The sequence below is a fragment of the Salmo salar genome, chromosome 02 (assembly GCF_965601325.2).
Source record: "Salmo salar chromosome 02, fSalSal1, whole genome shotgun sequence".
Lineage (NCBI taxonomy): Eukaryota > Metazoa > Chordata > Actinopteri > Salmoniformes > Salmonidae > Salmo > Salmo salar.
In genome coordinates this window covers 78,754,385-78,781,305 of record NC_138292.1, presented here as the reverse complement: position 1 = coordinate 78,781,305, position 26,921 = coordinate 78,754,385, and the positions used below count along the sequence as shown (strand labels likewise).

Here is a 26,921-nt window from a genome sequence, read left to right as displayed (position 1 = left end):
AGCCAAGATTGGTTGTTTTGTGGATCCATGGCACAGCATTTGACATTTCATATCCAGATTTAGATTTTTACTGGCTGTGACATATGAATGGATTGAATCATGAAAATAATTCTGATGTGAGCCAAGGTGCTGGGGTGTCTCAGGTCAAACTCCTGTCTGTGGTGATAAAACTACTTTGCCAGCACAGACAGAGTCGTTTAAAGCACCCATAAAATGTATTGGATCAAGAGTTACTGTCCAATCCTTCCAATACCCTAATATAAGTAAAGAAATGTACAATAACAATTTTATAATGACAGTTTACTCAACTGCTTAATGACATCTGGCAGTTAACAGTATATCCGGGGCCTTCAACTCCTGCTCTGGACAGCCCATCTACATGGTGTGCAGGGCTCTTGTTCCACCCCAGCACTAACACAGTGGCTCCAGCTGAATCAACCTGTTGTGAAGGGTCATGCCACTCCTACAGGACTGTTCTATTATTACATTGAAAGATACTAATCTTATTAATAGTTTGGTTTATTTAGTAACATATATTTTTTTTAAAATGCTGTCCCCTTTTGATGTCACTACTGAAACAAACATTAAAAGACTGTCGAATGAATGTGCCTTAAGCCACGCCCCTACAAATATCAAAAGGTGATGGGATTTGATCCCTCTCCAGGATGGCCACATCGTGAGTAGTGTGTCTGCCAACATTTTGGAGAACATTTGTGAGCAAGTTGTTAAATCTTCATGTATTTTTCAGTAGTGTCACTACCGAACATCTAATATATCCCCCAAAAATATTTCAAGATTGGTTTTGGGACAAAAAATGTATGCTTTCTGGGATGTTTAACTGTCCAAATGAAAGATAGCCAGCCGTATGTTAGCCAAGTGGATTCTTTACAAAATGATAGTAGTTAATCACTTAGCATTAGAAAACAATATAAATGACAACTTAATGCATTTTCATATTTTTACAAATGTTTTATGCCTCCACTGCCTTGTTGTCACTGATGTAACCTACAGTGCCTTCGGAAAGTATTCAGACCTCTTGACTTTAAAAAAATGTTGTTACCTTACAGCCTTTTTCTAAAATTGATTAAATTGTTCTTTTCCTTCATCAATCTACACACAATACCCCATAATGACAAAGCAAAAAAACGTTATTTTTAAAACGTATACAATATAAAAAACGGAAATATCAAATGTACATAAGTATTCAGACCCTTTACTCAGTACTTTGTTGAAGCACCTTTGGCAGCGATTACAGCCTCGAGTCTTCTTGGGTATGGCACACGTATATTTTGGGAGTTTCTCCCATTCTTCTCTAGAGATCCTTGCAAGCTCTGTCAGGTTGGATGGGGAGTGTCACTGCACAGCTATTTTCAGGTCTCTCCAGAGGTGTTCGATCGGGTTCAAGTCCGGGCTCTGGCTGGGCCACTCAAGGACATTCAGAGACTTGTCCCGAAGCCACTCCTGCGTTGTCTTGGCTGTGTGCTTAGGGTCGTTGTCCTGTTGGAATGTGAACCTTCGCCCCAGTCTGAGGTCCTGAGCGGTCTGGAGCAGGTTTTCATCAAGGATCTCTATGTACTTTGCTCTGTTCATCTTTCCCTCGATCCTGACTAGTCTCCCAGTCCCTGCCTCTGAAAAACATCCCCACAGCATGATACTGCCACCACTATGCTTCACCGTAGGGATGGTGCCAGGTTTCCTCCAGACATGATGCTTGGCATTCAGGCCAAATAGTTCAATCCTGGTTTCATTAGACATGAGAATCTTGTTTCTCATGGTCTGAGAGTCCTTTAGGTGTCTTTTGGCAAACTCCAAGCGGGCTGTCATGTGCCTTTTACTGAGGAGTGGCTTCTGTCTGGCCACCCTACCATAAAGGCCTGATTTGTGGAGTGCTGCAGAGATGGGTGTCCTTTTGGACTGTTCTCCCATCTCCATAGAGGAACTCTGCCAACTCTAAGAAGAGTCTTAGTGGTTCCAAAACAATTCCATTTAAGAATTTAATTTTATCCTGTCTCGGGTTGTCGAGTCACAGATCTTGGAAACGGTACCAAAAAAATGTCTGCAGCATTTAAGGTCCCCAAGAACACAGTGGCCTCCATCATTATTAAATGGAAGACAATTTAATCAATTTTAGAATAAGGCTATAACGTAAAGGCACTGTATAATCAAAGACAGAAAAGGTTAATGATAATATTAAGAAAATATTTTGATTAGCAATAATTTACTTTAAAACAGATATGTGTATGGTCTATTGTGTAACACCAGTGACGTTAACACCGGTGTTGAGTAACACTATTTCAACCTCTTTTCGCCCAATCTAAAACACAGACAGAATTTTGTTGAATTCCCAATGTGTTATCACTATGCATCAAAAAGCACAACCAAATTCCAATGGAAAACAATGTTTGTTTTGGTTTCGTTGTCTTCTAAATCCAATCAAATGAAAATCTAAGTTTATTTGTTGTGTACACAAATTGGCAGATGCTTAAGCAAGTGCAGCGAAATGCTTTTGTTCCTAGCTCCAGCAGTGCAGTAAATGATTGTGTTCCTAGCTCCAGCAGTGCAGTAAATTATTGTGTTTCTAGCTCCAGCAGTGCAGTAAATGATTGTGTTCCTAGCTCCAGCAGTGCAGTAAATTATTGTGTTTCTAGCTCCAGCAGTGCAGCGAAATGCTTTTGTTTCTAGCTCCAGCAGTGCAGTAAATGATTGTGTTCCTAGCTCCAGCAGTGCAGTAAATGATTGTGTTTCTAGCTCCAGCAGTGCAGTAAATGATTGTGTTTCTAGCTCCAGCAGTGCAGTAAATGATTGTGTTCCTAGCTCCAGCAGCGCAGTAAATGATTATGTTTCAGCAGTGCAGTAAATGATTGTGTTTCAGCAGTGCAGTAAATGATTGTGTTTCTAGCTCCAGCAGTGCAGTAAATGATTGTGTTTCTAGCTCCAGCAGTGCAGTAAATGATTGTGTTTCTAGCTCCAGCAGTGCAGTAAATGATTGTGTTCCTGGCTCCAGCAGTGCAGTAAATTATTGTGTTTCTAGCTCCAGCAGTAAATGTCTAACAGTACAATACTAATCCACAAATAATCCCAAGGAAAAAAAGAAAAATCAGAACAAGCAATGTCAGAGTCTGGGATATAAATGCGTGGTGTGTGGAGAGCCCTGCGGTTGCGGGAGGGGAAGTTGCCGTACCAGGGAGTGATACAGTCCAACACAATAATCTCCATGGTGCATCTGTAGAAGTCTGTGAGTAGGAACCAAGCCGAATTTTGGTGTCGGGTTGAGGGACCATTTCAGGTCCTGCACTCTCTGCTGTCTCCCGTAGTCCACGATCATCTCCTTCATTCTGTTGATGTTGAGGGAGAGATTATTTCCTTAGCACCACTCTGCCAGGGCGCTCACCTCGTCCCTGTACTCTTGCCGTTTTTGGTAATCAGGCCTACCACTGTTGTGTTGTCAGAAAACTTGATGATTGGAGTTGGAGTCATTCGTATCCACACAGTCATGTGAGGGTACAGGAGGGGGCTGAGAACTCATCGCTGTGGTGCCCCTGTGTTGAGAATCAGCGTGGTGAAGGTATTGTTGCCTACCTTCACCACCTGGGGTCGGCCCATCAGCAAGTCTAGGACTCAGTAGCACATGAAGGGGTTCAGACATAGGACCAAATGGCGGATCTAGGGTGTCAGGTAAGGTGGAGGTGATATGGTCTAGCCTCTCAAAGCATTTCATGATGACAGAAGTGCTACTTGGTGATAGTAATTTAGTTCAGTTACTTTCGCTTTCTTGGATACAGGAACAATGGTGGACATGTTGAAGTGGGGACATCAGACTGTGATAGGGAAAGATTGAATATGTCCGTAAACAATCCAATGTATAAATCAGTTACATTGCTTATAGCTTGCGGTTTGCGTGCACCTTTATCTAGAAGGAATGATATGGATTTAATATTTGTCAAATTATTGAGCATGTCCTCAAAACTCAAATAAGCAGCAGAAATTGTCCTTATCTACCATATCAAAATGCATATCAAGATCCTGATATAGACCTCAGCCAAGAGCATATGCATTGTACATGTGCTGAGAAAATATACTATGTAGACCTTTTTGATTTCATATTTGTCAAATTACTGAGCATGTGCTGAAAACTCAGAAATCCTCCTCATTGTCAGCATATCATAAAGCATATCAAGATCCGGATATGGACCTCAGCCAAGAGATTTATATCTCGTCCAGAAGGCGAGTTCAGTACAGGTGCATCAAAGCTGGGACCGAGAGAGTGAAAAACAGCTTCTATCTGAAAGCCATCAGACTGTTAAATAGCCATCACTAGCACATAGAGGCTGCTGCCTATATACATAGACTTGAAATCATTAGCCACTTTAATAAATGGAACACTAGTCACTTTAATAATGTCTACATATCTTGTATTACCCATCTCATATGTATATACTGTATCCTATACAATTTTGATATTTCACCTTTATTTAACCGGGTAGGCTCGCTGAGAACAAGTTCTCATTTGCAACTGCGACCTGGCCAAGATAAAGCAAAGCAGTTCGACACATACAACAACACAGAATTACACATGGAATAAACAAACATACAGTCAATAATACAGGAGAAAAAAGTCTATATACAGTATGTGCAAATGAGGTAGGATAAGGGAGGTAAGGCAATAAATAGGCCATGGTGGCGAAGTAATTACAATATAGCAATTAAACACTGGAATGGTAGATGTGCAGAAGATGAATGTGCAAGTAGAGATACTGGGGTGCAAAGGAGCAAGATAAATAAATAAATAAATACAGTATGGGGATGAGGTTGTTGGATGGGCTATTTACAGATGTGCTATGTACAGGTGCAGTGATCTGTGAGCTGCTCTGACAGCTGGTGCTTAAAGTTGGTGAGGGAAATATAAATCTCCAGGTTCAGTGATTTTTGCAATTCGTTTCAGTCATTGGCAACAGAGAACTGGAAGGAAAGGCGGCCAAAGGAATAATTGGCTTTGGGGGTGACCAGTGAGATATACCTGCTGGAGCGCGTGCTACGGGTGGGTGTTGTTATCGTGACCAGTGAGCTGATGTAACAGTATAGCTTCCGTCCCTCTCCTCGCCCCAACCTGGGCTTGAACCAGGGACCCTCTGCACACATCAACAACTGACACCCACGAAGCATCGTTACCCATCGCTCCACAAAAGCCGCGGCCCTTGCAGAGCGAGTGACGGTCTCAGAGCGAGTGACGTCACCCGATTGAAACGCTATTAGCGCGCACCACCGCTAACTAACTAGCCATTTCACATCGGTTACACTGAGATAAGGCGGAGCTTACCTAGCATAGACTTATAGATGACCTGGAGCCAGTGGGTCTGGCGACGAATATGTAGCGGGGGCCAGCCGACTAGAGCATTCAGGTCGCAGTGGTGGGTGGTAAAAGGGGCTTTGGTGACAAAACGGATGGCACTGTGATAGACTGCATTCAGTTTGCTGAGTAGAGTATTGGAAGCTATTTTGTAAATTACATCGCCGAAGTCAAGGATCAGTAGGATAGTCAGTTTTACAAGGGTATGTTTGGTGGTGTGAGTGAAGGAGGCTTTTTTGCGAAATATGAAGCCGATTCTAGATTTAATTTTGGATTGGAGATGTGTAATATAAGTCTGGAAGGAGAGTTTACAGTCTAGCCAGACACCTAGGTATTTGTAGTTGTCCACATATTCTAAGTCAGAACCGTCCAGAGTAGTGATGCTAGTCAAGCGGGCGGGCGGGTGCGGGCAGCGAACGGTTGAAAAGCATGCAGCTGGCTGTACTAGCGTTTAAGAGCAGTTGGAGGCCACGGAAGGAGTGTTGTATATGTTTCCTTTACAAGCCCCAACTCCAGCAGAAATCCTAAAACAGTCAGTTCTATAGAAAACATCCTAATACTTCCTTCATTTTACAACTGATCATAATCAAGTCCAGTATGTTAGTGCTGAAGAGGAAGAAATACAATTCAGTTAATTCAGGAAGTAAACTGAAATGAAAAATGTTCACTAGGCTTTTAAATCAGAAATAATTTCAGTTTGGTTCCTGAACTGACCTGGAATGACCCCAGCCCTGATCTCGATACAGTGATCACTGCATTGTGAGGAGACCATGGCTGTAAAGTCAGTTGAGGTCTTTGGGGAAAAATGCACAGTTGTCTAGTTGGGTATGACAGCTGTACATATTCCTCTGACACTGATCTAAGGTCAGTTTTATCCTGGAGGGTAACTTCTGCCCAGAGAAAGTTTGGAGCTAAACATGTCCCTCAAATACAAAAACACAGGTCATATATCATGCAAGATCTTCGCACATTAAAATAACTTGAATGTCTGCATGGTGCTAATGTTCCCTCCACCCACAAACATGGCAAGTAAATATATTGTCTAATAACAGTGGTATCGGTGCCAGAATTAGGCTGTGTTGGCAGATATACCAAACAATAAACCTTGGCTGCAGTGAAGATGAGAGCACAGTCCAAGAAATGAAAAGGCCTTGATGGGATCCTTCCAGATGGTCACCCTGCTCAACTAGTGTATCCAGCAGATATGGGGCTTCTTGTACTGATGTGCTGGGTGGACACTGAACCTGAACAAACAGGGTGTATTCAGGGAGGTGAAATGTTCTGAACATTGCTGATAGAAATGTATTAAATAGAGCTGACATGATTCTTTGTTCTACCTAACAGACAGTCATATCGGTTCTTCACAATACATTTCTATCTGAATGTTCTGTAAGGATTCACCCTATTAAAGATGAATTTGGCTGCACCATATTAGACCCAAATAGCATTGAAACAATGATTTGAATGCAAAGGTTTGAAAGCAGAAGAGATGGGATCGACACTGAAGAATGTGAAACTTGTTCAATTACATGTATTAAAAATGATATAAACCAATTTCTCTACAAGTTGCTAGAGCTGTCTTTTAGAAGGATATAAACACTGTAATGTAATGGATTCATTTAAACGTATTGTAAATGTAAAGGAATGACTTTATTGTAACTATTCATTTTATATCAGTTTTATTGAACCCAGCTCAGCTTCTAAGTGGTTAACTTTAAAGTGTAATTAAAGTTTGAGGCAGCTATATCACTGTCAGCAATATGAGTGGATAAGATTATTGAAATACTGTACTGGAGTTATGTAAGTAATAAGAATCCTACTGGACTGTTTTAGCCAACTGAAATGTGATACTAATAAATGCGCCTCCAGAATTCATTAGATCACACTGTAGATAAATAACACATTAGATTGAACAGTTTTATAAGCTGTTACTGAAAGCCTAAATGTTTCTGTTCTAGATTTTAAATATTAATTTGATATGGTTCCACCAGAGTGATAAATCAAAGTGAGCAAAGCACGAGGTAACGGCCAACTCCGTCACAAGCATGAGGTGAGGAGACAGTTCAGATGTGTTTACAAGCTAAATAATAGAAATAACTGGTCACCATATATATAAAGTTGTTGATGAGGATTAATGCCACTAAAATGGGACTAAATAAGGTCAGATTAGGTTTAATGAAAACTATTTTAGTTGTAGTGGGGCAACATGGACTCATTCCATTACAGTATATGAGGTTCAGTAGAAGTAACATTGGGATGAATCAAACTTTTGATATTGTCATAATTATTAGCAATGACATCTCTCATTTACGTAAAGTTCAGTGAAATTTAATTCAGAGACAAATATGACATTAAAAAGTAATGGAGTGTGGTGTTCCTGGAAGTGGGAGGTGCTAGTGAGACACAGAAATAAACAGGTCTCTCATCCAATTTATTTCCTTACCCAGAGTGGTCCATAATTAACTTTTGCTTGGTTGGCACTTCCAACCAGATATAAGGAGGCTGAGGCCCCAGCATCCATAAGTCAGATACCTTCTTCCTCTGTGGTAAGACCTCGCCACCTCCTTAAAGTTGTATATTTGTCTCATCTTTGCACTCAGCAACTGAGGCAGCAGCTAACTGCACTGTTTGAATTGACTTCTGCATGTCTCTTGTAAGATTTGACAATATGCAATCAAGTGGCATTGGTTTAATAAGTAAAAAATAAATAAAAATGACATATTTTTTACCTTAAATCTGTGACTTACATTTACGGTCAAAAGTGGTGCTCCTGCAATTGTTTGTAAATTGAGGTGGTGTTCTGGAATGTAACTGGGTTTTCAGGGGTATTTATTTGAATTATTTACAGAATGTGTAGTAAAGTGAGTTGCCACTTGGAAAATGAAGGTTATCAGTTACACCTGTAGTTGAATTTGACATGGCTGTAATTATTTAGTTCAATGTTTTCTAGCCCTTTAGGGGATAAATGATAAGGCTTTAGACTTGTGTGTTTTCACAACACTCTCATGTTTCACAGGGTCCTCCAAGAAGTACACATTCATCTGTAGGAGGGGAAAAAGAAGGTGAGACATGGTTTGAGTCCTCACATAAAAAGTGATGAGAATATTCTGTTAGAGATACCACTCACCTAACTCTGTTGACTGGGGAGGAAGCACCACAGAGTCAATCATGTTTCTTGTTTCATCTCTTTCCTAGTTATCCGTCACCATGAGTACGGACGCTGAGATGCAAATCTACGGCAAGGCTGCCATATACCTCCGTAAATCTGAGAAGGAGAGGATGGAGGCACAAGCCGCACCCTTTGATTCAAAGAACTCCTGCTATGTGGCAGACAAGGTGGAGCTGTACCTTAAGGGTCTGGTCACTGCCAGGGCAGACGGGAAGTGTACTGTAACAGTCACGAAACCTGACGGCACTAAGGAGGTAAGCCTGATCAGAAAAGTTTCAAGTTTGTGCAATTACTCTAATTCTTGAAAAATCATTGAAATGATCCAAACAATGTCTATAGGCAATAAGAAATCACTAACAGAAAATATATAAAGAAGCATTTCATTGTTTTTTGCAGACATTATATAACCTTCAAACACATCATTGTTATTGCTGCTAATTAAAAATGACATAGAATGTTGACTAGTCAAGAACCACCAGTTGTGTGTCAGTGGGTGATAACTAAGTAGTTGGATTAATGTGGATATACATTCTGTCAGAAAAAAGCATTCTGTCATGTCCAGTTTGATCTGCGTGTAATCTAGATTTCTGACTGTTTCAGGAAGGAAAAGAGTTCAAAGATGCAGACATCTATGAGATGAACCCCCCTAAGTACGACAAGATTGAGGACATGGCCATGATGACCTACCTGAATGAAGCCTCTGTGTTGTATAACCTCAAAGAGCGTTATGCAGCATGGATGATCTATGTAAGAAACCTGCACATACAAACACACACATGAACATAAGAAATACACACATAAATGAATGGTAGAAACCAAAAGATATCAATACAGTAGACCCACATCAGTATACCAAAGTACACCCACATTCTCACATAAATCCAGGTAAAAGTCAATCTGATTTTGTTAATCTCCTAAATTAATTATGCTTTCATCCAGACCTACTCTGGGCTCTTCTGTGCCACGGTGAACCCCTACAAGTGGCTCCCAGTGTACGACGCAGAGGTTGTCAACGCCTACAGGGGGAAGAAGAGGGTGGAGGCTCCACCCCATATCTTCTCCGTCTCTGACAACGCCTTTCAGTTCATGATGATTGGTACGAGCTGTCATGGATGGATGGATGGCTGGTTGGATGGAGGGAGGCATGGACAGATGGAGGGATGGACAGATGATTGGATGGATGGAGGGACAGATGATTGGAGGGAGGGAGGGAGGGAGGGAGGGAGGGAGGGAGGGAGGGGGGGAGGGAGGGAGGGAGGGAGGGAGGGATGATTGGATGGATGTCCATAAATGCGCATGGATCTCAAAGTCCATAAGTGCGTATAGATGGATGGATGGATGGCTGGATGTATCAATAGAATTTCAAATATGCTTTTGAGAGGTATCTACTGTTTTCTAGTCTAGGTTAGAACAGTTTGCTGGGAAAATCTGATCTCACTAACCCTTGAATAGAATGTTCCAAAGTGAAATTAATGATGATGCTATGAATGAAATAATGTCCCCATAATGTTGCTTGAGTATGATAAGCAATATGTTTTCTGGTTCCAGATAAGGAGAACCAGTCCGTCCTGATTACGTAAGTTGTTTACTAAAATGTCACTTGAGAAAGTGTTTCTATTGTAATAAGTTGGGTCACTTGGTGTGATGAAATACATGACAATATGAATGGATTAGAGCATTAGGCTATGTGTAATAACGAGTCGATGAGAAGGAGTATTTGTTAAAGACTTGTGTCAGAACACAGGTTAACAGTGTATTTTTCTATGCTATTTCTTAGTTACATGTTTGAGTGTCAGATTGGCTTTCACTAAAACCCCTCTTTCTCTGTCATATAAACCAGTGGAGAATCCGGTGCAGGAAAGACTGTCAACACCAAGCGTGTCATCCAGTACTTTGCCACCATTGCAGTGTCTGGGGCCAAGAAGGAAGCAGAACCTGGCAAAATGCAGGTAGGTTGTTCTTATGTTTGCCTTTAAATCACATTTCAGTTTGGTTGGTTGTGTAAACCTTTTTTCCAGTGGTGAATCCTCTTTCAAGCAATTGAGAAAAACTAACTTGACAATGTTACCAGTTTTTGAGCAACTTGTGTTTGTCTCAATCAGGGGTCTCTTGAGGATCAGATCATTGCAGCTAACCCTCTGCTGGAGTCTTACGGTAATGCCAAGACAGTGAGGAACGACAACTCGTCTCGCTTTGTAAGTATGAAGGGCATACTGTGGAAGTTACCTTATATTGGAAAATTATTATTCAGTAGTTCCCTATTGTTATACACATTTAAGATATTTTCCATTGCTGAAAATTTGAAATTCAAACTTGTTGTGTTTTCAAGGTTCTAAAGTTTGCAATTTCCTCTTTAAAATGTCAGATTTGATTTGCTGTATTATTTTTGTTTCATCAACCCCTACAAAAGAACAAAAAAAAAATCATAAAATCCATTATTTATAATCCACATAATAATTCACATTTCCTGTTGCTGCAGGATTTGTTTTCCTGCTGTAGCAAACTGGATCCTACATCAATATCCTACATCTGTATCAATAGATCCAACATATGTCCAACAAACTGTAACATTTAAAGGGGTCTATTAAAGTAAAATGTTAGATTTATTTGTTGACCTATTTCTAACCCCCATGCTCAACTATAGGGTAAATTCATCAGGATTCACTTCCAAGCTGGCAAACTGGCTAAAGCTGATATTGAAACCTGTGAGTTAGTTTTGATTGTGTCTCAATGCTTTCCTAAATTCACACAGATACATTTAAATGTAATGATATCCAACAAATGATCTCATTCTCTCTCTACTTTCTCTTTGTGTCATTCTCGCTCTCTCTCTACTCTTTCTCTTTGTCATTCTCTCTCTGTGTCTCTCTCTGTCTCTTTCTCTCTCTCTCTCTCTACTCTTTCTCTTTGTGTCATTCTCGCTCTACTCTTTCTCTTTGTGTCATTCTCTCTCTACTTTCTCTTTGTGTCCTTCTCTCTCTACTCTTTCTCTTTGTGTCATTCTCTCTCTACTCTTTCTCTTTGTGTCATTCTCTCTCTACTCTTTCTCTTTGTGTCCTTCTCTCTCTACTCTTTCTCCTTGTGTCATTCTCTCTCTACTCTTTCTCTTTGTGTCCTTCTCTCTCTACTCTTTCTCCTTGTGTCATTCTCTCTCTCTCTACTCTTTCTCTTTGTGTCCTTCTCTCTCTACTCTTTCTCCTTGTGTCCTTCTCTCTCTACTCTTTCTTTGTGTCCTTCTCTCTCTACTCTTTCTCTTTGTGTCCTTCTCTCTCTACTCTTTCTCCTTGTGTCATTCTCTCTCTCTCTACTTTCTCTTTGTGTCCTTCTCTCTCTCATTCTCTCTCTCTCTACTCTTTCTCTTTGTGTCATTCTCTCTCTACTCTTTCTCTTTGTGTCATTCTCTCTCTACTCTTTCTCTTTGTGTCATTCACTCTCTCTCCCTCAGACCTGCTGGAGAAGTCCAGAGTGTCCTTCCAGCTGCCCGATGAGAGAGGCTACCACATCTTCTTCCAGATGATGACAGGCCACAAACCTGAGCTAGTTGGTACGCCAGAGGAAATTATTCCCATCCCCATTTATGGAATATATATACAATATTCATAATCCACAGTAATAATAATATTACAATGAGTACATCCAAGGTAACAAGGCATCTAGACATGGGTCAGGTCTTTGGTAAATATCTATCAAGTAATGCACTGTGATGCACTAGTCCACAAGTCTCAGTCTCCTCTTTTGATGCTATTTATTATATACTACATGTATCATTGAGTCCATCTACTGAGTAAAGGAGGGAGAGATACTGTAAAGGTAGGACAGCAGAATTCTAAGAGATTTACCTGACAAGCTGTTCTCCGTTGTCCACAGAAATGGCGCTCATCACCACTAACCCCTACGACTTCCCCATGTGCAGCCAGGGACAGATCACTGTGGCCAGCATCAATGACAATGAAGAGCTGGATGCCACAGATGTGAGTAAAACAAAGGTTTAAACAAACTCTAGATATGGAATTGATAGGACCACCATACACACTGAATGTACTGTGAAATTCCAACTTGGTGGCAGCTGGGAATGTTCATGTATGTTTTTGTTTGATTCTAAATGCCTTGTGTTAGTTAGGCATGTGCCTCAAGGAAATCTCTGTGCCTTCCACAAGAGAGCACCACTAAGTGCCCTGTGGAACTGTGTAAAACTAATTTTGTGCTGCCATCTACTAATGTGTTGGCCAAGTGTTATCATGTGGAACAGAGAAGCCAGTCAAATCTATCCATCCCATTTGTTCTGCAGTGAGCAGCACAGAAATGTAGTGTAACTGAGCAAACTACCGTTCAGTTCATCACTGTTGTACTTCCTCTTTAATGCCAGGATGCCATTACCATCCTGGGCTTCACTAATGAAGAGAAGATTGGCATCTACAAGCTGACAGGAGCTGTATTGCACCATGGAAACTTGAAATTCAAGCAGAAGCAGCGTGAGGAGCAGGCCGAGCCAGACGGCACAGAGGGTGAGTCCCACTCATAGATATACAATATGTAGAGCATTAGTCCCATTCCCAGTCCCCAACATAGAAATAGAACACCTAAGACAGACAGTGCCACATGAAAGTCAGGCAGGAGATCATTTTTGGAGAACAAATTCCAACCTCCAAAATGTGGGTGAATCAAAACCTAGCCCACAAAGAAGTTAACCAAACTATTTTGTTAGTGTGAAATCAGAAACAAGTGATCTTGTGTCCCTGAGTCTGTTGTTGTTGGTTCTCTTTCCAGTGGCTGATAAAATCGCCTACCTGCTGGGCCTGAACTCAGCTGAGATGTTGAAGGCTCTGTGCTACCCCAGAGTGAAGGTCGGCAACGAGTATGTGACCAAGGGACAGACTGTGCCTCAGGTAAGGCGGCCAAACACAGAATCTACCATTTTCTGAGCACTGGAATTATTGTTGGGGCGAGTGCATTACTTTTGATTTTCCAAAGCTTGTATCACCTTATCACTAGACATGGTCAATATCTCACATATTAATTTGAGGGATTATCATTACAGGTTAATAACTCAGTCAGTGCTCTGGCCAAGTCCATCTATGAGAGGATGTTCTTGTGGATGGTCATCCGTATCAATGAGATGTTGGACACCAAGAATCCAAGGCAGTTCTATATCGGTGTGCTTGACATTGCCGGGTTTGAGATCTTTGATGTGAGTATGAGACCAGAACAAGACAATTAGTTGTGATTGAGATGGATTACAGTCTTGTATGATGAAATGATCCCTTTTAAAACTCCATCAACAGTACAACAGCATGGAGCAGCTGTGCATCAACTTCACCAATGAGAAACTGCAACAGTTTTTCAACCACACCATGTTCGTCCTGGAGCAAGAGGAGTACAAGAAGGAGGGAATCGTCTGGGCCTTCATTGACTTCGGCATGGACTTGGCTGCCTGCATTGAGCTTATTGAGAAGGTAAGCTGTCTGTGGGGATTTTAATGGACCATAACAGCAAAGCTCATATGGAGCGCTGTGTGATATATTATCACTGTGGTACAACATACAGTAGCAGCGTAACGTTTAAATGACTGGGAAAGCCAAACCAGTCAAAATAAATCCATATTGCAACCTATGTGTTGTGATAATTGCATTGTTTGCTCTATAACCTGTTAGTTTATATGCCTTGCCACCATGATATATAGGCCTAAGGCTGAGACAATAAGAAGACACAGTGGCAGAATAAATTCAACCACATCTTTGATTCATCACATAACCGGAGAGCAACATCTGTCCCGTGGAGTCCACAAAGCATAATGCATGTAACAAACAGTTACATGACCTACAGCATGGTCAGTCAAGTACATTTCTCTGTCATTTTCGGACCACTAAACATGTATTGATTTAGAACCACGGAGAGTTACTGCAAGTCGCAAAGAAAACAGGACCTGCCTCCCTCCACTATTCTGGCACCATTTCAACTTCAACCTTTCAATGTCATCAAATAACCTATGCTTAGTCTAATACAGTGACAACTAAAAGATTCCAAAAACGAGTTTATTCCAATCAATGTCAGCTAAATATTATGTGGGTGTCCATGGTACTAATTTATGCGAGTAGAAAAAACATGTTGACTCACCCTACTTGTAGAGTGACCAGACAGCATCAGATAGAAGGGCTACAAATACAGAGACAGAGGAGCGCAGTTTTGCTTTACCTGGTGAGACACATTCAGCCTATTGCTAAGCGAGACGAAACATACATTATATTATATGTCCATTTTTGGGGGAAACCTCGCTTCCCTTGGCACCCATTAATATATGCCACTGACTGTTGAGAACTCAATATGTTTCCTATTATGTGTCCCTAAATGAATATAATCCTATAATAGCATGTTTACTAAAGGAATGAATGTGATCTAAGTGTAAATATCACTAATTTGATATACATCTCTTTTCGTAAAGCCATTGGGCATCTTCTCCATCCTTGAAGAGGAGTGCATGTTCCCCAAGTCTTCAGACACTACCTTCAAGGACAAGCTGTACGCCCAGCATCTTGGCAAAACAAAGGCGTTTGAGAAGCCCAAGCCTGCCAAAGGCAAGGCAGAGGCCCACTTCTCCCTGGTGCACTACGCCGGAACTGTGGACTACAACATCACTGGGTGGCTGGAGAAGAACAAGGATCCCCTGAACGACTCAGTTTGTCAGCTGTACCAGAAGTCCGGAGTCAAAATTCTGGCTGCCCTGTATCCTGCTCCTCCACCTGAGGGTAAGAATAGCATCGAGTCAAATGATTTAATTAAGCACTACTTATAACTTAGACTGAATGTTCTTTAAAGTCTTTGAATGTATACCAATTTCTCAGGGTGTTTTCACCAGGTTAATTTATTCATACACTTGTTTTTTTCAAATCATACAATAGGTGTTATTTTACACAATGACATTGGCAGCATTTGCCTCTAGATAAGTGTGAAGTTAACTTGTTAAGGGTGTGTACTGGAGGCGAAGTCAGGTGCAGGAGAGCAGAGTGTAGTTAACAGGCACACTTTTTATTCCAGTCCAAACGAAAGCACATAAGTACATATAACGTGTCCAAAACACAGCCAAAGTCTGGCGCATAACAATACCCACATAACATCAAAACAATTTCACACAAAGACATACATTCAGTGTGACTAGGGAATGAAAACCAGGTGTGTATGGAACAAGACAAAACAAATGGGAATATGAAAAATGGAGCGGCGATGGCTAGAAAGCCGGTGACGTTGATCGCCGAACACCGCCCTACAAGGAGAGGAGCCGATTTCGGCGGAAGTCGTGACATAACCAGAGATTCTCTGGTTTATAATTAGTGTGCTTGCTGAAGACAAGACCACTATAGATTTCTTACATAATCGTGTTTTATTCTATTTATTCCACCCGCTCTAGGAAATGTACTTTTCTAGTTATCTTTTACTTTTCCCCATTTTAACAGATAAAGCCAAGAAAGGAGGCAAGAAGAAGGGTGGTTCCATGCAGACTGTGTCCTCCCAGTTCAGGGTGAGCTTTTGAAATGTGTAGATTCAGTCCTTCAAAAGGTGCAATTATTCTAAATTACAGTCGGTCTGAGAAAATGGTTTGTAACCCTCTTACAGGAGAACTTACATAAGCTGATGACCAACTTGAGGAGCACTCATCCTCACTTTGTGCGCTGCCTGATCCCCAACGAGTCAAAGACTCCAGGTACAAGAAATATTGAGTTAAATATGGAATCTTATCAGTACAGTACCAGTAACCTCAACCATTCCAATCTTTAACCTGTTTATGAGTATTAAAAGAGACTTGGTTTGTTTTACCAGGTCTGATGGAGAACTTCCTGGTTATCCACCAGCTCAGGTGTAATGGTGTACTGGAGGGTATCAGGATCTGCAGAAAGGGCTTCCCCAGCAGAATCATCTATGCTGACTTCAAGCAGAGGTACACGCACGCACACACCACAGAAAATATCTGCTCCAAGGGTTTTCCCAGCATCAGAATTGGCTGACCTTTTACGAAATATAACCAACATATTACAACTTGACATGTTAAAAATGTCTCCTCATTCAGGTACAAAGTACTGAATGCCAGTGTCATCCCTGAGGGCCAGTTCATGGACAACAAGAAGGCTTCTGAGAAGCTGCTTGGGTCCATTGATGTGAATCACGAGGATTACAAGTTTGGACACACCAAGGTCAGTCAAAAACCCCCAGCAAAACACAACTTCAATAATAATTTAAACCCGTACCATATAAAATCTCTCCAGGTGATCTATCCATCCTTTTGTTCTTTCTTCTTCATTTCACTAATGGAGAAGGTGGAAAAACAGTGTAGTGTTTTTTTCTTCAGTCATTCATCACAAAAGAGAAACTAAACTCATTATCATGTACATTGTGTTAGAGTGGTATTACATTTACATTTTAGTCATTTAGCAGACGCTCTTATCCAGAGCGACTTACAGTAGTGAATGCATACATTTCATACAATTTCATACATTTTTTTTGCTGGCCCCCCGTGGGAATCGAACCCACAACCCTGGCGTTGCAAACACCATGCTCTACCAACTGAGCTACAGGGAAGGCTGCAGTTATCTGTATCCGTGTACATTATTAATCTACAACTGTACAATAACTAACAACTTAGAAACAACATATCCCATGGTATGTTTGCAACTATTGCAAAGTTAATGTTGTTTAAATCAATCTAGTGGTGTTGTTCCCCTCTTTTGATTCAAACCTTTCTGTCTGTCACCATCTGTGGTTCCATTGACCATGTTAACCTGTGTCTCAGGTGTTCTTCAAAGCCGGTCTGCTGGGTGTCCTGGAGGAGATGAGAGATGAGAAGCTGGCCTCTCTAGTCGGCATGGTCCAGGCTCTCAGCCGTGGATTCCTCATGAGGAGAGAGTTTAGCAAGATGATGGAGAGGAGGTGAGGAATAGTAGACATCTTGGCAAAGCTTTCTGTCAACCACCTGTATCTAATGCATTATGATTACGTACTGTATATGCTGTGAGCTGTTCAGAATGAGGAAGTACATCTTATAATGGTCTACTAAAGCTTTTGGGTTAATTCATTTATAAGTCCAGAAATGGATGTAGCAACTAAGGATTCTAGCTTTATAGCTGCAGTTTGGGATTTGGCTGTTCAATTGGCATTTACATTTGTGGTACAGATCCATTAATTGTTGAAGAATATAAAATGTCTCATGAGCTTAGCAAGTCTGTCAGTCGTTGCATCTAGGTCACTCACTATGAATTTAATAGGGTTTACATTTCCCTAGCCCCATTCCTCAGCTGTAAACAAACAGTGGTGTGGGGCCCCATTATGTTGTTCTTCGAGTCACAGAATGTAGATTTAAGCATGTCACTCACCATGCTACTGTATCCTTTCTGTCGGCCAGAGAATCAATTTACGCCATCCAGTACAACATCCGCTCATTCATGAATGTGAAAACCTGGCCATGGATGAAGTTGTACTTCAAGATCAAGCCCCTGCTGCAGAGCGCTGAGACTGAGAAGGAGCTGGCCAACATGAAGGAGAACTATGAGAAGATGACGACAGACCTGGCCAAGGCTCTGGCCACAAAGAAGCAAATGGAGGAGAAGTTGGTGGCCCTGACGCAGGAGAAGAACGACCTGGCGCTCCAAGTAGCATCTGTGAGACAGCAACAAGCTTCATAAGGGCACATCTACACACACAAATACACACAAAGACATACATACAAACCCACAAACACATATGAACACACTGTGAAGCATGTGTTTAACACATTTTTATTGCCCATGTTATATATTCCATGAATTTCTATTGATTTACTCTGACCTTCAATACACAAAGTGAGGCCTCTGATTTCTTTTCTCCTGTTCTGAAACCAGGAAGGAGAGAGTCTGAACGATGCTGAGGAAAGGTGCGAGGGGCTCATCAAGAGCAAGATCCAGCAGGAGGCCAAACTCAAAGAGACGACCGAGAGGCTGGAGGATGAGGAGGAGATCAATGCTGAGTTGACTGCCAAGAAGAGGAAGCTGGAGGATGAGTGCTCTGAGCTGAAGAAGGACATTGATGACCTGGAGCTCACCCTGGCCAAAGTGGAGAAGGAGAAGCACGCCACTGAAAACAAGGTATTGTGTCTTACCATAGACAGTCTAACCAAACAATAATCTAAACAATAATCAACTCAAAACATAGCTTAACAGAAATGGAATTCAAGTTGTATTGTGGGTGCAGGAAAAATTAAGACACAATAGTGGAATTTCAGTTGCGGGGTACTCCCAACATTCATTGCATGTTCTGATCCCCCTCATTTATGACTTCCATTCAGTACACTGGCATGGTGTACACTTCCATCTAGTGTTGAATCTATAGTACAGTAACTGTAGACACATTTCTAATTTAAATGAAATTAATGCAATATATGGTATATTAAACTAAACCTCCCATTTACGGTGAAGTGACAAAAGACAAATTTTGCCGTTTTCAGGTTAAAAACCTGACAGAGGAGATGGCGTCTATGGATGAGAGTGTTGCCAAGCTGACCAAGGAGAAGAAAGCCCTCCAAGAGGCCCACCAGCAGACACTGGATGACCTGCAGGCAGAGGAGGACAAAGTCAACACTCTGACCAAGGCCAAGACCAAGCTGGAACAGCAAGTGGACGACGTGAGTGGAGTTGGACATTTTGGCCATGATAGTATGTAAAATGATATTATCTTCAGTTATTTAGATTTGAACAATATGTGTGTTTTTATCTTCTAGCTTGAAGGTTCTCTGGAGCAAGAGAAGAAGCTCCGTATGGACCTTGAGAGATCCAAGAGAAAGCTGGAGGGAGATCTGAAACTGGCCCAGGAGTCCATAATGGACCTGGAGAATGACAAGCAGCAAGCTGATGAGAAAATCAAGAAGTAAACACAAACAAATGACCACAGTATTAGCTGCTATAATGGTTGTTCTTGACTAATTCTTGTAATTATGAATTAGCATTTACATGTTATTCTTAAAAGCAAAGTGAATGGTATGATCCTCTGCCATTTCACTATCAAAGCAAAACCAACTCTGCAGTCAACGTGTTTGTGTTTCTTAGGAAGGAGTTTGAGACCACCCAGCTCCTCAGCAAGGTTGAGGATGAGCAGTCTCTGGGAGCTCAGCTGCAGAAGAAGATCAAGGAACTCCAGGTATAGTACAGGATATAAGCTCCAGTACAGAAAAGCACAGACTTGAATAATTTCTTGAAAAACATTATTCTGGTACCACACATTTTTCCAGGTGGCTTCTGATAGCTGAGTAGGTTGGAAGATGGTGTTTCTTAACATTGTGGTTTTGGCTCCTGCATGGGACACTGTCTACTGAATATATTAGTGTAACTGGCTTCGTATTAAACAACATTTATGCAAAATATACATACTATTATTATTTTGTGAAGTTCAATTGTTTCAACTATATTGTAGTGTTCATCCCCCTGCTCCTACCCCTGTTCTAGGCCCGTATTGAGGAGCTGGAGGAGGAAATTGAGGCTGAGCGTGCTGCCAGGGCTAAGGTTGAGAAGCAGAGGGCCGATCTCTCCAGGGAACTTGAGGAGATCAGCGAGAGGCTGGAAGAGGCCGGAGGTGCCACTGCTGCTCAGATTGAGATGAACAAGAAGCGTGAGGCTGAGTTCCAGAAGCTGCGTCGTGATCTTGAAGAGTCCACCCTGCAGCATGAGGCCACAGCCGCCGCTCTGCGCAAGAAGCAGGCCGATAGTGTGGCTGAGCTCGGGGAGCAGATCGACAACCTGCAGCGCGTCAAGCAGAAGCTGGAGAAGGAGAAGAGCGAGTACAAGATGGAGATTGATGACCTCTCCAGCAACATGGAGGCCGTTGCCAAGGCTAAGGTGAGTAGTAATGTTTTGGTAAAGCAGTGTTGAGGAGGGTCAACTACATTACCATTCAAGTGAACTGAAGTTGACAGAAGTCACATATATAAAGTAATGATGGAACATGTTTCACTAACAGGGCAATCTGGAGAAGATGTGCCGGACTCTTGAGGACCAGCTGAGCGAGCTCAAGACTAAGAATGATGAGAATGTTCGCCAGGTCAACGACATCAGTGGACAGAGGGCCAGACTCCTGACAGAAAATGGTACCATCAACAATGAACAACAAGCCAATGCTTTCCTTTAGTAGAAAACAAAACTTGTTGTGGGCTGTATCCACACAGATTCTACTGTACTATTCGCTGCCCAATTGCCCTACAATACCTCAAAATAGATTTTCAATCTTAGAGAACAGAGACCCTATTAACAAAATGTCCCTCTGTCCCTGCAGGTGAGTTTGGTCGCCAGCTGGAGGAGAAGGAAGCCCTGGTGTCTCAGCTGACCAGAGGAAAACAGGCCTTCACCCAGCAGGTGGAGGAGCTGAAGAGGGCGATTGAGGAGGAGGTCAAGGTAAGGGACCCAAAATGGACTCCACCGTCCACAGAGTTTAGAGTTATATCTTCATATAGACGGTGACTACGCCACCCTCTGAGACTCCTACTGTCTCTCCACCCTCAGAGACTTCTACTGTCTCTCCACCCTCAGAGACTCCTACTATATCACCACATTCAGAGACTCCTACTATATCACCACATTCAGAGACTCCTACTATATCACCACATTCAGAGACTCCTACTGTCTCGCCACCCTCAGAGACTCCTACTGTCTCGCCACCCTCAGAGACTTCGACCATAATTTGTTTGACTATCTCTCTAATCTCTCTTTGTCTTTCTTTCTCACAGGCTAAAAACGCACTGGCCCACGGTGTCCAGTCTGCCCGCCATGACTGTGACCTCCTGAGGGAGCAGTTTGAGGAGGAGCAGGAGGCCAAGGCAGAGCTGCAACGCGGCATGTCCAAGGCCAACAGTGAGGTGGCTCAGTGGAGGACTAAGTATGAAACTGATGCCATCCAGCGCACAGAGGAGCTGGAGGAGGCCAAGTGAGTCACACGCAACAGAAAAAACTCGTGGTGATGGTGGTAGGTGGCTCTGACAAAATGTTACATCAATATGTATTGTAACATATCTTTTACTCCATAAAACCTCCCTCTCTTGTCCAACAGGAAGAAGCTGGCCCAGCGTCTGCAGGATGCTGAGGAGACCATTGAGGCGACCAACTCCAAGTGCGCCTCCCTGGAGAAGACCAAGCAGAGGCTGCAGGGAGAGGTGGAGGACCTCATGATTGATGTTGAGAGAGCCAACGCATTGGCCGCCAACCTCGACAAGAAGCAGAGGAACTTTGACAAGGTGAAAATGAATAAAGCTATATTTTTTTATCAATTTTATAATTGTTGCATATTTATAATTCAAAACTCTTCACCAAAGACTTCTGATGAAAATCCCATGGATTCTCCTAGGTTCTGGCAGAGTGGAAGCAGAAGTATGAGGAGGGTCAGGCAGAGCTGGAAGGAGCTCAGAAGGAGGCTCGCTCTATGAGCACTGAACTCTTCAAGATGAAGAACTCCTACGAGGAGGCTCTGGATCATCTGGAGACTCTGAAGAGAGAGAACAAGAACCTGCAACGTGATTATTTGACAGCGATTCTATTTGGCTTATGTTTGATTAGCAAGATGAATTGCTGTTCATTAAATAAGTGTAATCATGATTCAATATCAACTTCAGTACATTGACATATCCACTTAAAATCCCCCAAGTCTAAACTGCTCCTGTGTGTGTGTGTGCAGAGGAGATCTCTGACCTGACTGAGCAGATCGGAGAGACTGGCAAGAGCATCCATGAGTTGGAGAAGGCCAAGAAGACCGTGGAGACAGAGAAGTCTGAGATCCAGACCGCTCTGGAGGAGGCTGAGGTACAAACTACAGCTGTTTGATGGGAAAAGCAGTGGTACACTAGCAAATGCCAGCTACAGTGAAAGGCTCTCTGTATTGGTGTTTATTGTAGTCATATATATTTAATTCCTACATCCAAATGTACTGAACAAAACTTTTCTGACTCCTTCTGTTTGTCCAGGGCACACTGGAGCACGAGGAATCCAAGATTCTGCGTGTGCAGCTGGAGCTGAACCAGATCAAGGGTGAGGTGGACAGGAAGATCGCTGAGAAGGACGAGGAGATGGAGCAGATCAAGAGGAACAGCCAGAGGGTGGTTGACTCCATGCAGAGCACCCTGGACTCTGAGGTCAGGAGCAGGAATGATGCCCTGAGGGTGAAGAAGAAGATGGAGGGAGACCTGAACGAGATGGAGATCCAGCTGAGCCACTCCAACAGGCAGGCCGCTGAGGCCCAGAAACAGCTGAGGAACGTCCAGGGACAGCTCAAGGTAAAGGGACATCAGGCTCAAAAACCTGAACATGGCTAAGGATTTGTTTGTGAATCACCCCTACTTCCACAAGTCCTAATGAACGTATGTCATTGTGAACCACAGGATGCCCAATTGCACCTTGATGACGCCGTCCGTGTCGCAGAAGACATGAAGGAGCAGGCAGCCATGGTGGAGCGCAGAAACGGTCTGATGGTGGCTGAAATCGAGGAGCTCAGAGTTGCTCTGGAGCAGACAGAGAGAGGCCGCAAAGTGGCTGAGACTGAGCTGGTAGATGCCAGCGAGCGTGTTGGACTGCTGCACTCCCAGGTATGGGTCAAAGCCATTTCTAATGAAACTCAACCAAGCATACAGTTTAAACACACCTGGAATTTGCCTTAGATTTTCATAATTTCAGCCTTGTGACTTGCAAGTTCTCTTGAGAGATAAACAAATCATCTTGTTTCCTCCTTCAGAACACCAGCCTTCTGAACACCAAGAAGAAGCTGGAGACTGACCTGGTGCAGGTGCAGGGAGAGGTGGACGACATCGTCCAGGAGGCCAGGAATGCAGAAGAGAAGGCCAAGAAGGCAATCACTGATGTGAGTCCTTGAAATACATCATCTTGATTTGTCCCTAAGGGCCAATGGTAGCTGGGCTGGTTAAGAACAACAAAGATCTCAGAGGAACGTTATGATCGGTGCCAATTGGTGCATAAATTAAACAAACTACTATTCCAGGCGGCCATGATGGCTGAGGAGCTGAAGAAGGAGCAGGACACCAGCTCTCACCTGGAGAGGATGAAGAAGAACCTGGAGGTCACAGTCAAGGACCTGCAGCACCGCCTGGATGAGGCTGAGAATCTGGCCATGAAGGGAGGCAAGAAGCAGCTCCAGAAACTGGAATCCAGGGTGAGTTATCAGCAGGGTGGATTAGGGTGGATTGAAAGACAGATTGCTGGAAATGTATTTGATCATGTAAAAATACACAGGAGCATTTTGTAATTACTTTTTCTCTCAATAACCCATCTACATCAGGGGTTCCCAAACGGTTTTGTTGCAAGGACCCCTTTTGTGATAGCGAATTCATCAGGGACGCCCTCATAATATCAGAACACAACTTCTACTTAAAGTGCAATAAAAATAGCATCCACTCAGATTTACTATGACTTCTGCAGTGCATGACTGGACTAATCAAGTCTCAGGCCCTGGGAAAAAAAACATTTTAAGTCCCCACTCTTTGCATCAGAGAGAAAATGTTGCAGTTTTAAAGCTTACATTACAGTGCATTCATGATCACAACAAAACCAATTATAACAATTTTACACTTATTTAGTGGAGTTGATCCAAGACCTTTAAATAAACGCAAATGTATTACTCTAGTTGCTTCCTTCAGGCTTAAATTGTTGTCTCAGCAGACTTATTCTAATCTGCCATTTCATTCATAATAATAATTCACAATGAATATCAACACACAATATAATATACATTCATCCGATTAATGTCATAGTAATCATTTCTCTCTCTTGTTACCTCTCATTCACTGGCCGTTGCTAGGGAAGCTAGCGTTGCTATGCGGGGCTACCAGCTAGCGGGCTAATGGCTGAATTAGCTTGTAGGCTAGCGGACTTTAATAAGTTCATAAAACCTGAAAATACAACATAACATCTTAACAAACATATGTACACACTCCAGAAACATTGCCGTCTTAAATATGTTGCTTTTCCAATCGCTTACTTTCAAAATAAAAATATACAAATGTATTTACGTCGGTGCTTCTCTCTTGCTGTTGGCTCACTTGGCAAATTACTCTCAACTGCCATAGCGCGAGCTCCATAATGGAAGCAATGTCACAACATTAAAACATGCGAGTGGCGGCCTCTAGTCGCCATACTGGTACTGCACCATACACTGCTAAACGCATGACAACATCGACAGTCATATTACTAATACAAGAATAATTGAGTTGTGAGCCTCCCAGGCCCGTTGTTTATCTAAGAGTTAATAACATAAATTGTGGATTAATAATATTACATTGTACAGTATTGCACCCTCTAAACATTTTCCAAAGATCCCTGGCTGTTTAATAATCTGTTCTTGCTATAAAAATTCATAAACACATTGAAATTTAAATTGACTTTGGGAACCACTGACCCAGATATTGAAAAGTTGATGTTATTATTACAGACCCCTTCAATTAAAATAATAAAATGACTTGACTGAGTAGAAGACTATACCTCTGTTTTACAAATAGATGTTACGTCTGATTTCACCACCTCAAACAAATGCCTACATGTTATTCTCCACAAAGGTGCGTGAGCTCGAGGCTGAGGTGGAGGCCGAGCAGAGAAGAGGTGTAGACGCAGTAAAGGGAGTCCGCAAGTATGAGCGCAGAGTCAAGGAGCTCACTTACCAGGTAAGAGATAGAGAAAGTGCCTTCTTCACACACTTGACACTAACACAGACAGGTTTGTGTATAAAACTATTGTGACATTGATTCTTTGCTCGTCTCTCACAGACTGAGGAGGATAAGAAGAACGTTAACAGACTTCAGGACCTGGTAGATAAGCTGCAGATGAAAGTGAAGACCTACAAGAGGCATTCTGAGGAAGCGGTGAGTCACAGACAGTCAAATACTCTGAAAAAAAATATTTTTCCCTACAAAACGTAATGTCCATGTGGTTTAGTTGAAGTGTTGCTACAGCACACCAGTCAGCAATGACTCAATTGATATTACAAGTAATTGCTTAAGAAAATATGAACATTTCTGAGTGTTTGCTGCGCTGGGGGCTGGTCTAGTGGTAGTGCTGGAGGCAGCGGTTTGATCACCCGTTCCGCTAACTCACTTCCTCTGCTGTATCATCTATTTCCCTGCATACATTGCTATCCTAAAGCTGTCTTTTTTTTTGTATTTAGTTTTTTAAATACCTTTAAAAACAGAATATTAATTTGCTACCTGAAGCTTCAAACTTTAAATGCTGATGTTCTGCTCTCCCTCTCTTTTCCTCACCCAGGAGGAAGCAGCAAACCAGCACATGTCTAAGTTCAGGAAGGTTCAGCATGAGCTGGAGGAGGCTGAGGAGCGTGCTGACATCGCTGAGACTCAGGTCAACAAGCTCAGAGCCAAGACCCGTGACTCTGGAAAGGTACAGAACTGCTTCTAAACCTGTACCTGACTCATGTTCAGATATGACCACATCAACACCACCTATGATTCAGTCTTCTCAGAGGTCAATACTGACCTTTTACACTCAACTGTATTTAAGATCTCTAAGAAGAACATTTCAGGAAGGGCTAAACAATCTAATAAGAGTAATTCGATTAGTACTTCAACATCTAAAATCCAAGCTGAGCACTGAGCATTAAAGACTTGATCCATTATATTCTATCCAAGCCTATCCATATATTTATCATGTTCATTATTATTACTGATCCATTATATTCTATCCATATATTTATCATGTTCATTATTATTACTGATCCATTATATTCTATCCATATATTTATCATGTTCATTATTATTACTGATCCATTATATTCTACCCATATATTTATCATGTTCATTATTATTACTGATCCATTATATTCTATCCATATATTTATCATGTTCATTATTATTACTGATCCATTATATTCTATCCATATATTTATCATGTTCATTATTATTACTGATCCATTATATTCTATCTTTCTTCTTACAGGGAAAAGAAGCTGCTGAGTAAACAAGACCAAAGTATTGAAGATCAAAGTCTTACCATTTTCCTGTGTTGCATAAAATATGATTTTCATGGTGAAATGTTGAGCATTGATTAAAAACATGTGGATCTACATACACTTCCTTTGTGACTGTGGACTTATTACTCAGCAAACAGCTTTTTCATACCATAAAATATTGTACTTTAAATAATGGAGCAATCTGGGATTCCAACAGCAAAAGTGGTCACCCCGAAAAAGCAGTCCGTTTTTTGTGTAAAAGGCTGAGGGATGAGGCTGGAAAAATGTAACCACTCTCAAATTATCAGACTGAGGTATGGATGCAAGGACTGCAACTTTGTTCTTGCTTAGTCACACTTATTGAATTCAATGTAGTTTAGCAAGCCTCAGCATTTAAGCTGCTTCTTTATACAAGGTAATGCTGGTATATTGCCATTGGAAATA

The 26,921-nt window shown here is 41.9% G+C and overlaps 1 protein-coding gene and 1 long non-coding RNA gene across 2 annotated transcripts; one reads left to right on the top strand and one right to left on the bottom strand.

The window, feature by feature from the left end:
- The first annotated feature begins 8,370 nt into the window (after positions 1-8,370).
- Positions 8,371-26,596, top strand: LOC106586085 (myosin heavy chain, fast skeletal muscle). Its single transcript, XM_082967379.1, has 40 exons — positions 8,371-8,409; positions 8,543-8,770; positions 9,117-9,263; positions 9,456-9,612; positions 10,065-10,092; positions 10,357-10,465; positions 10,619-10,711; positions 11,161-11,221; positions 11,962-12,060; positions 12,384-12,487; positions 12,883-13,021; positions 13,284-13,402; positions 13,555-13,704; positions 13,799-13,969; positions 14,956-15,259; positions 15,965-16,029; positions 16,125-16,212; positions 16,329-16,446; positions 16,576-16,699; positions 17,296-17,432; positions 17,905-18,160; positions 18,380-18,622; positions 18,982-19,158; positions 19,255-19,400; positions 19,580-19,670; positions 19,976-20,365; positions 20,487-20,613; positions 20,799-20,917; positions 21,250-21,446; positions 21,570-21,753; positions 21,864-22,029; positions 22,191-22,315; positions 22,477-22,785; positions 22,891-23,094; positions 23,241-23,366; positions 23,505-23,675; positions 25,075-25,179; positions 25,282-25,377; positions 25,778-25,909; positions 26,465-26,596. Exons 2-40 carry the CDS (start codon positions 8,555-8,557, stop codon positions 26,483-26,485), a joined length of 5,814 nt encoding a protein of 1,937 aa, XP_082823505.1. The 5' UTR covers positions 8,371-8,409; positions 8,543-8,554; the 3' UTR covers positions 26,486-26,596.
- Positions 15,169-17,323, bottom strand: LOC106591215 (uncharacterized). Its single transcript, XR_006762596.1, has 3 exons — positions 17,242-17,323; positions 16,754-16,810; positions 15,169-15,253 (listed from the first exon to the last, which is right to left on the bottom strand). It is a non-coding gene; the product is annotated as an uncharacterized LOC106591215 (long non-coding RNA).
- Positions 26,597-26,921: the final 325 nt, after the last annotated feature.

Excerpts from the sequence above, each read along its gene's own strand:
- LOC106586085 (XM_082967379.1), top strand. The coding sequence starts at position 8,555 with ATGAGTACGGACGCTGAGATGCAAATCTACGGCAAGGCTGCCATATAC. Across the intron at positions 19,671-19,975 it reads AGAAGATCAAGGAACTCCAG|GCCCGTATTGAGGAGCTGGA; the intron begins GTATAGTACAGG and ends CCCCTGTTCTAG. Across the intron at positions 20,614-20,798 it reads CAGACTCCTGACAGAAAATG|GTGAGTTTGGTCGCCAGCTG; the intron begins GTACCATCAACA and ends CTGTCCCTGCAG.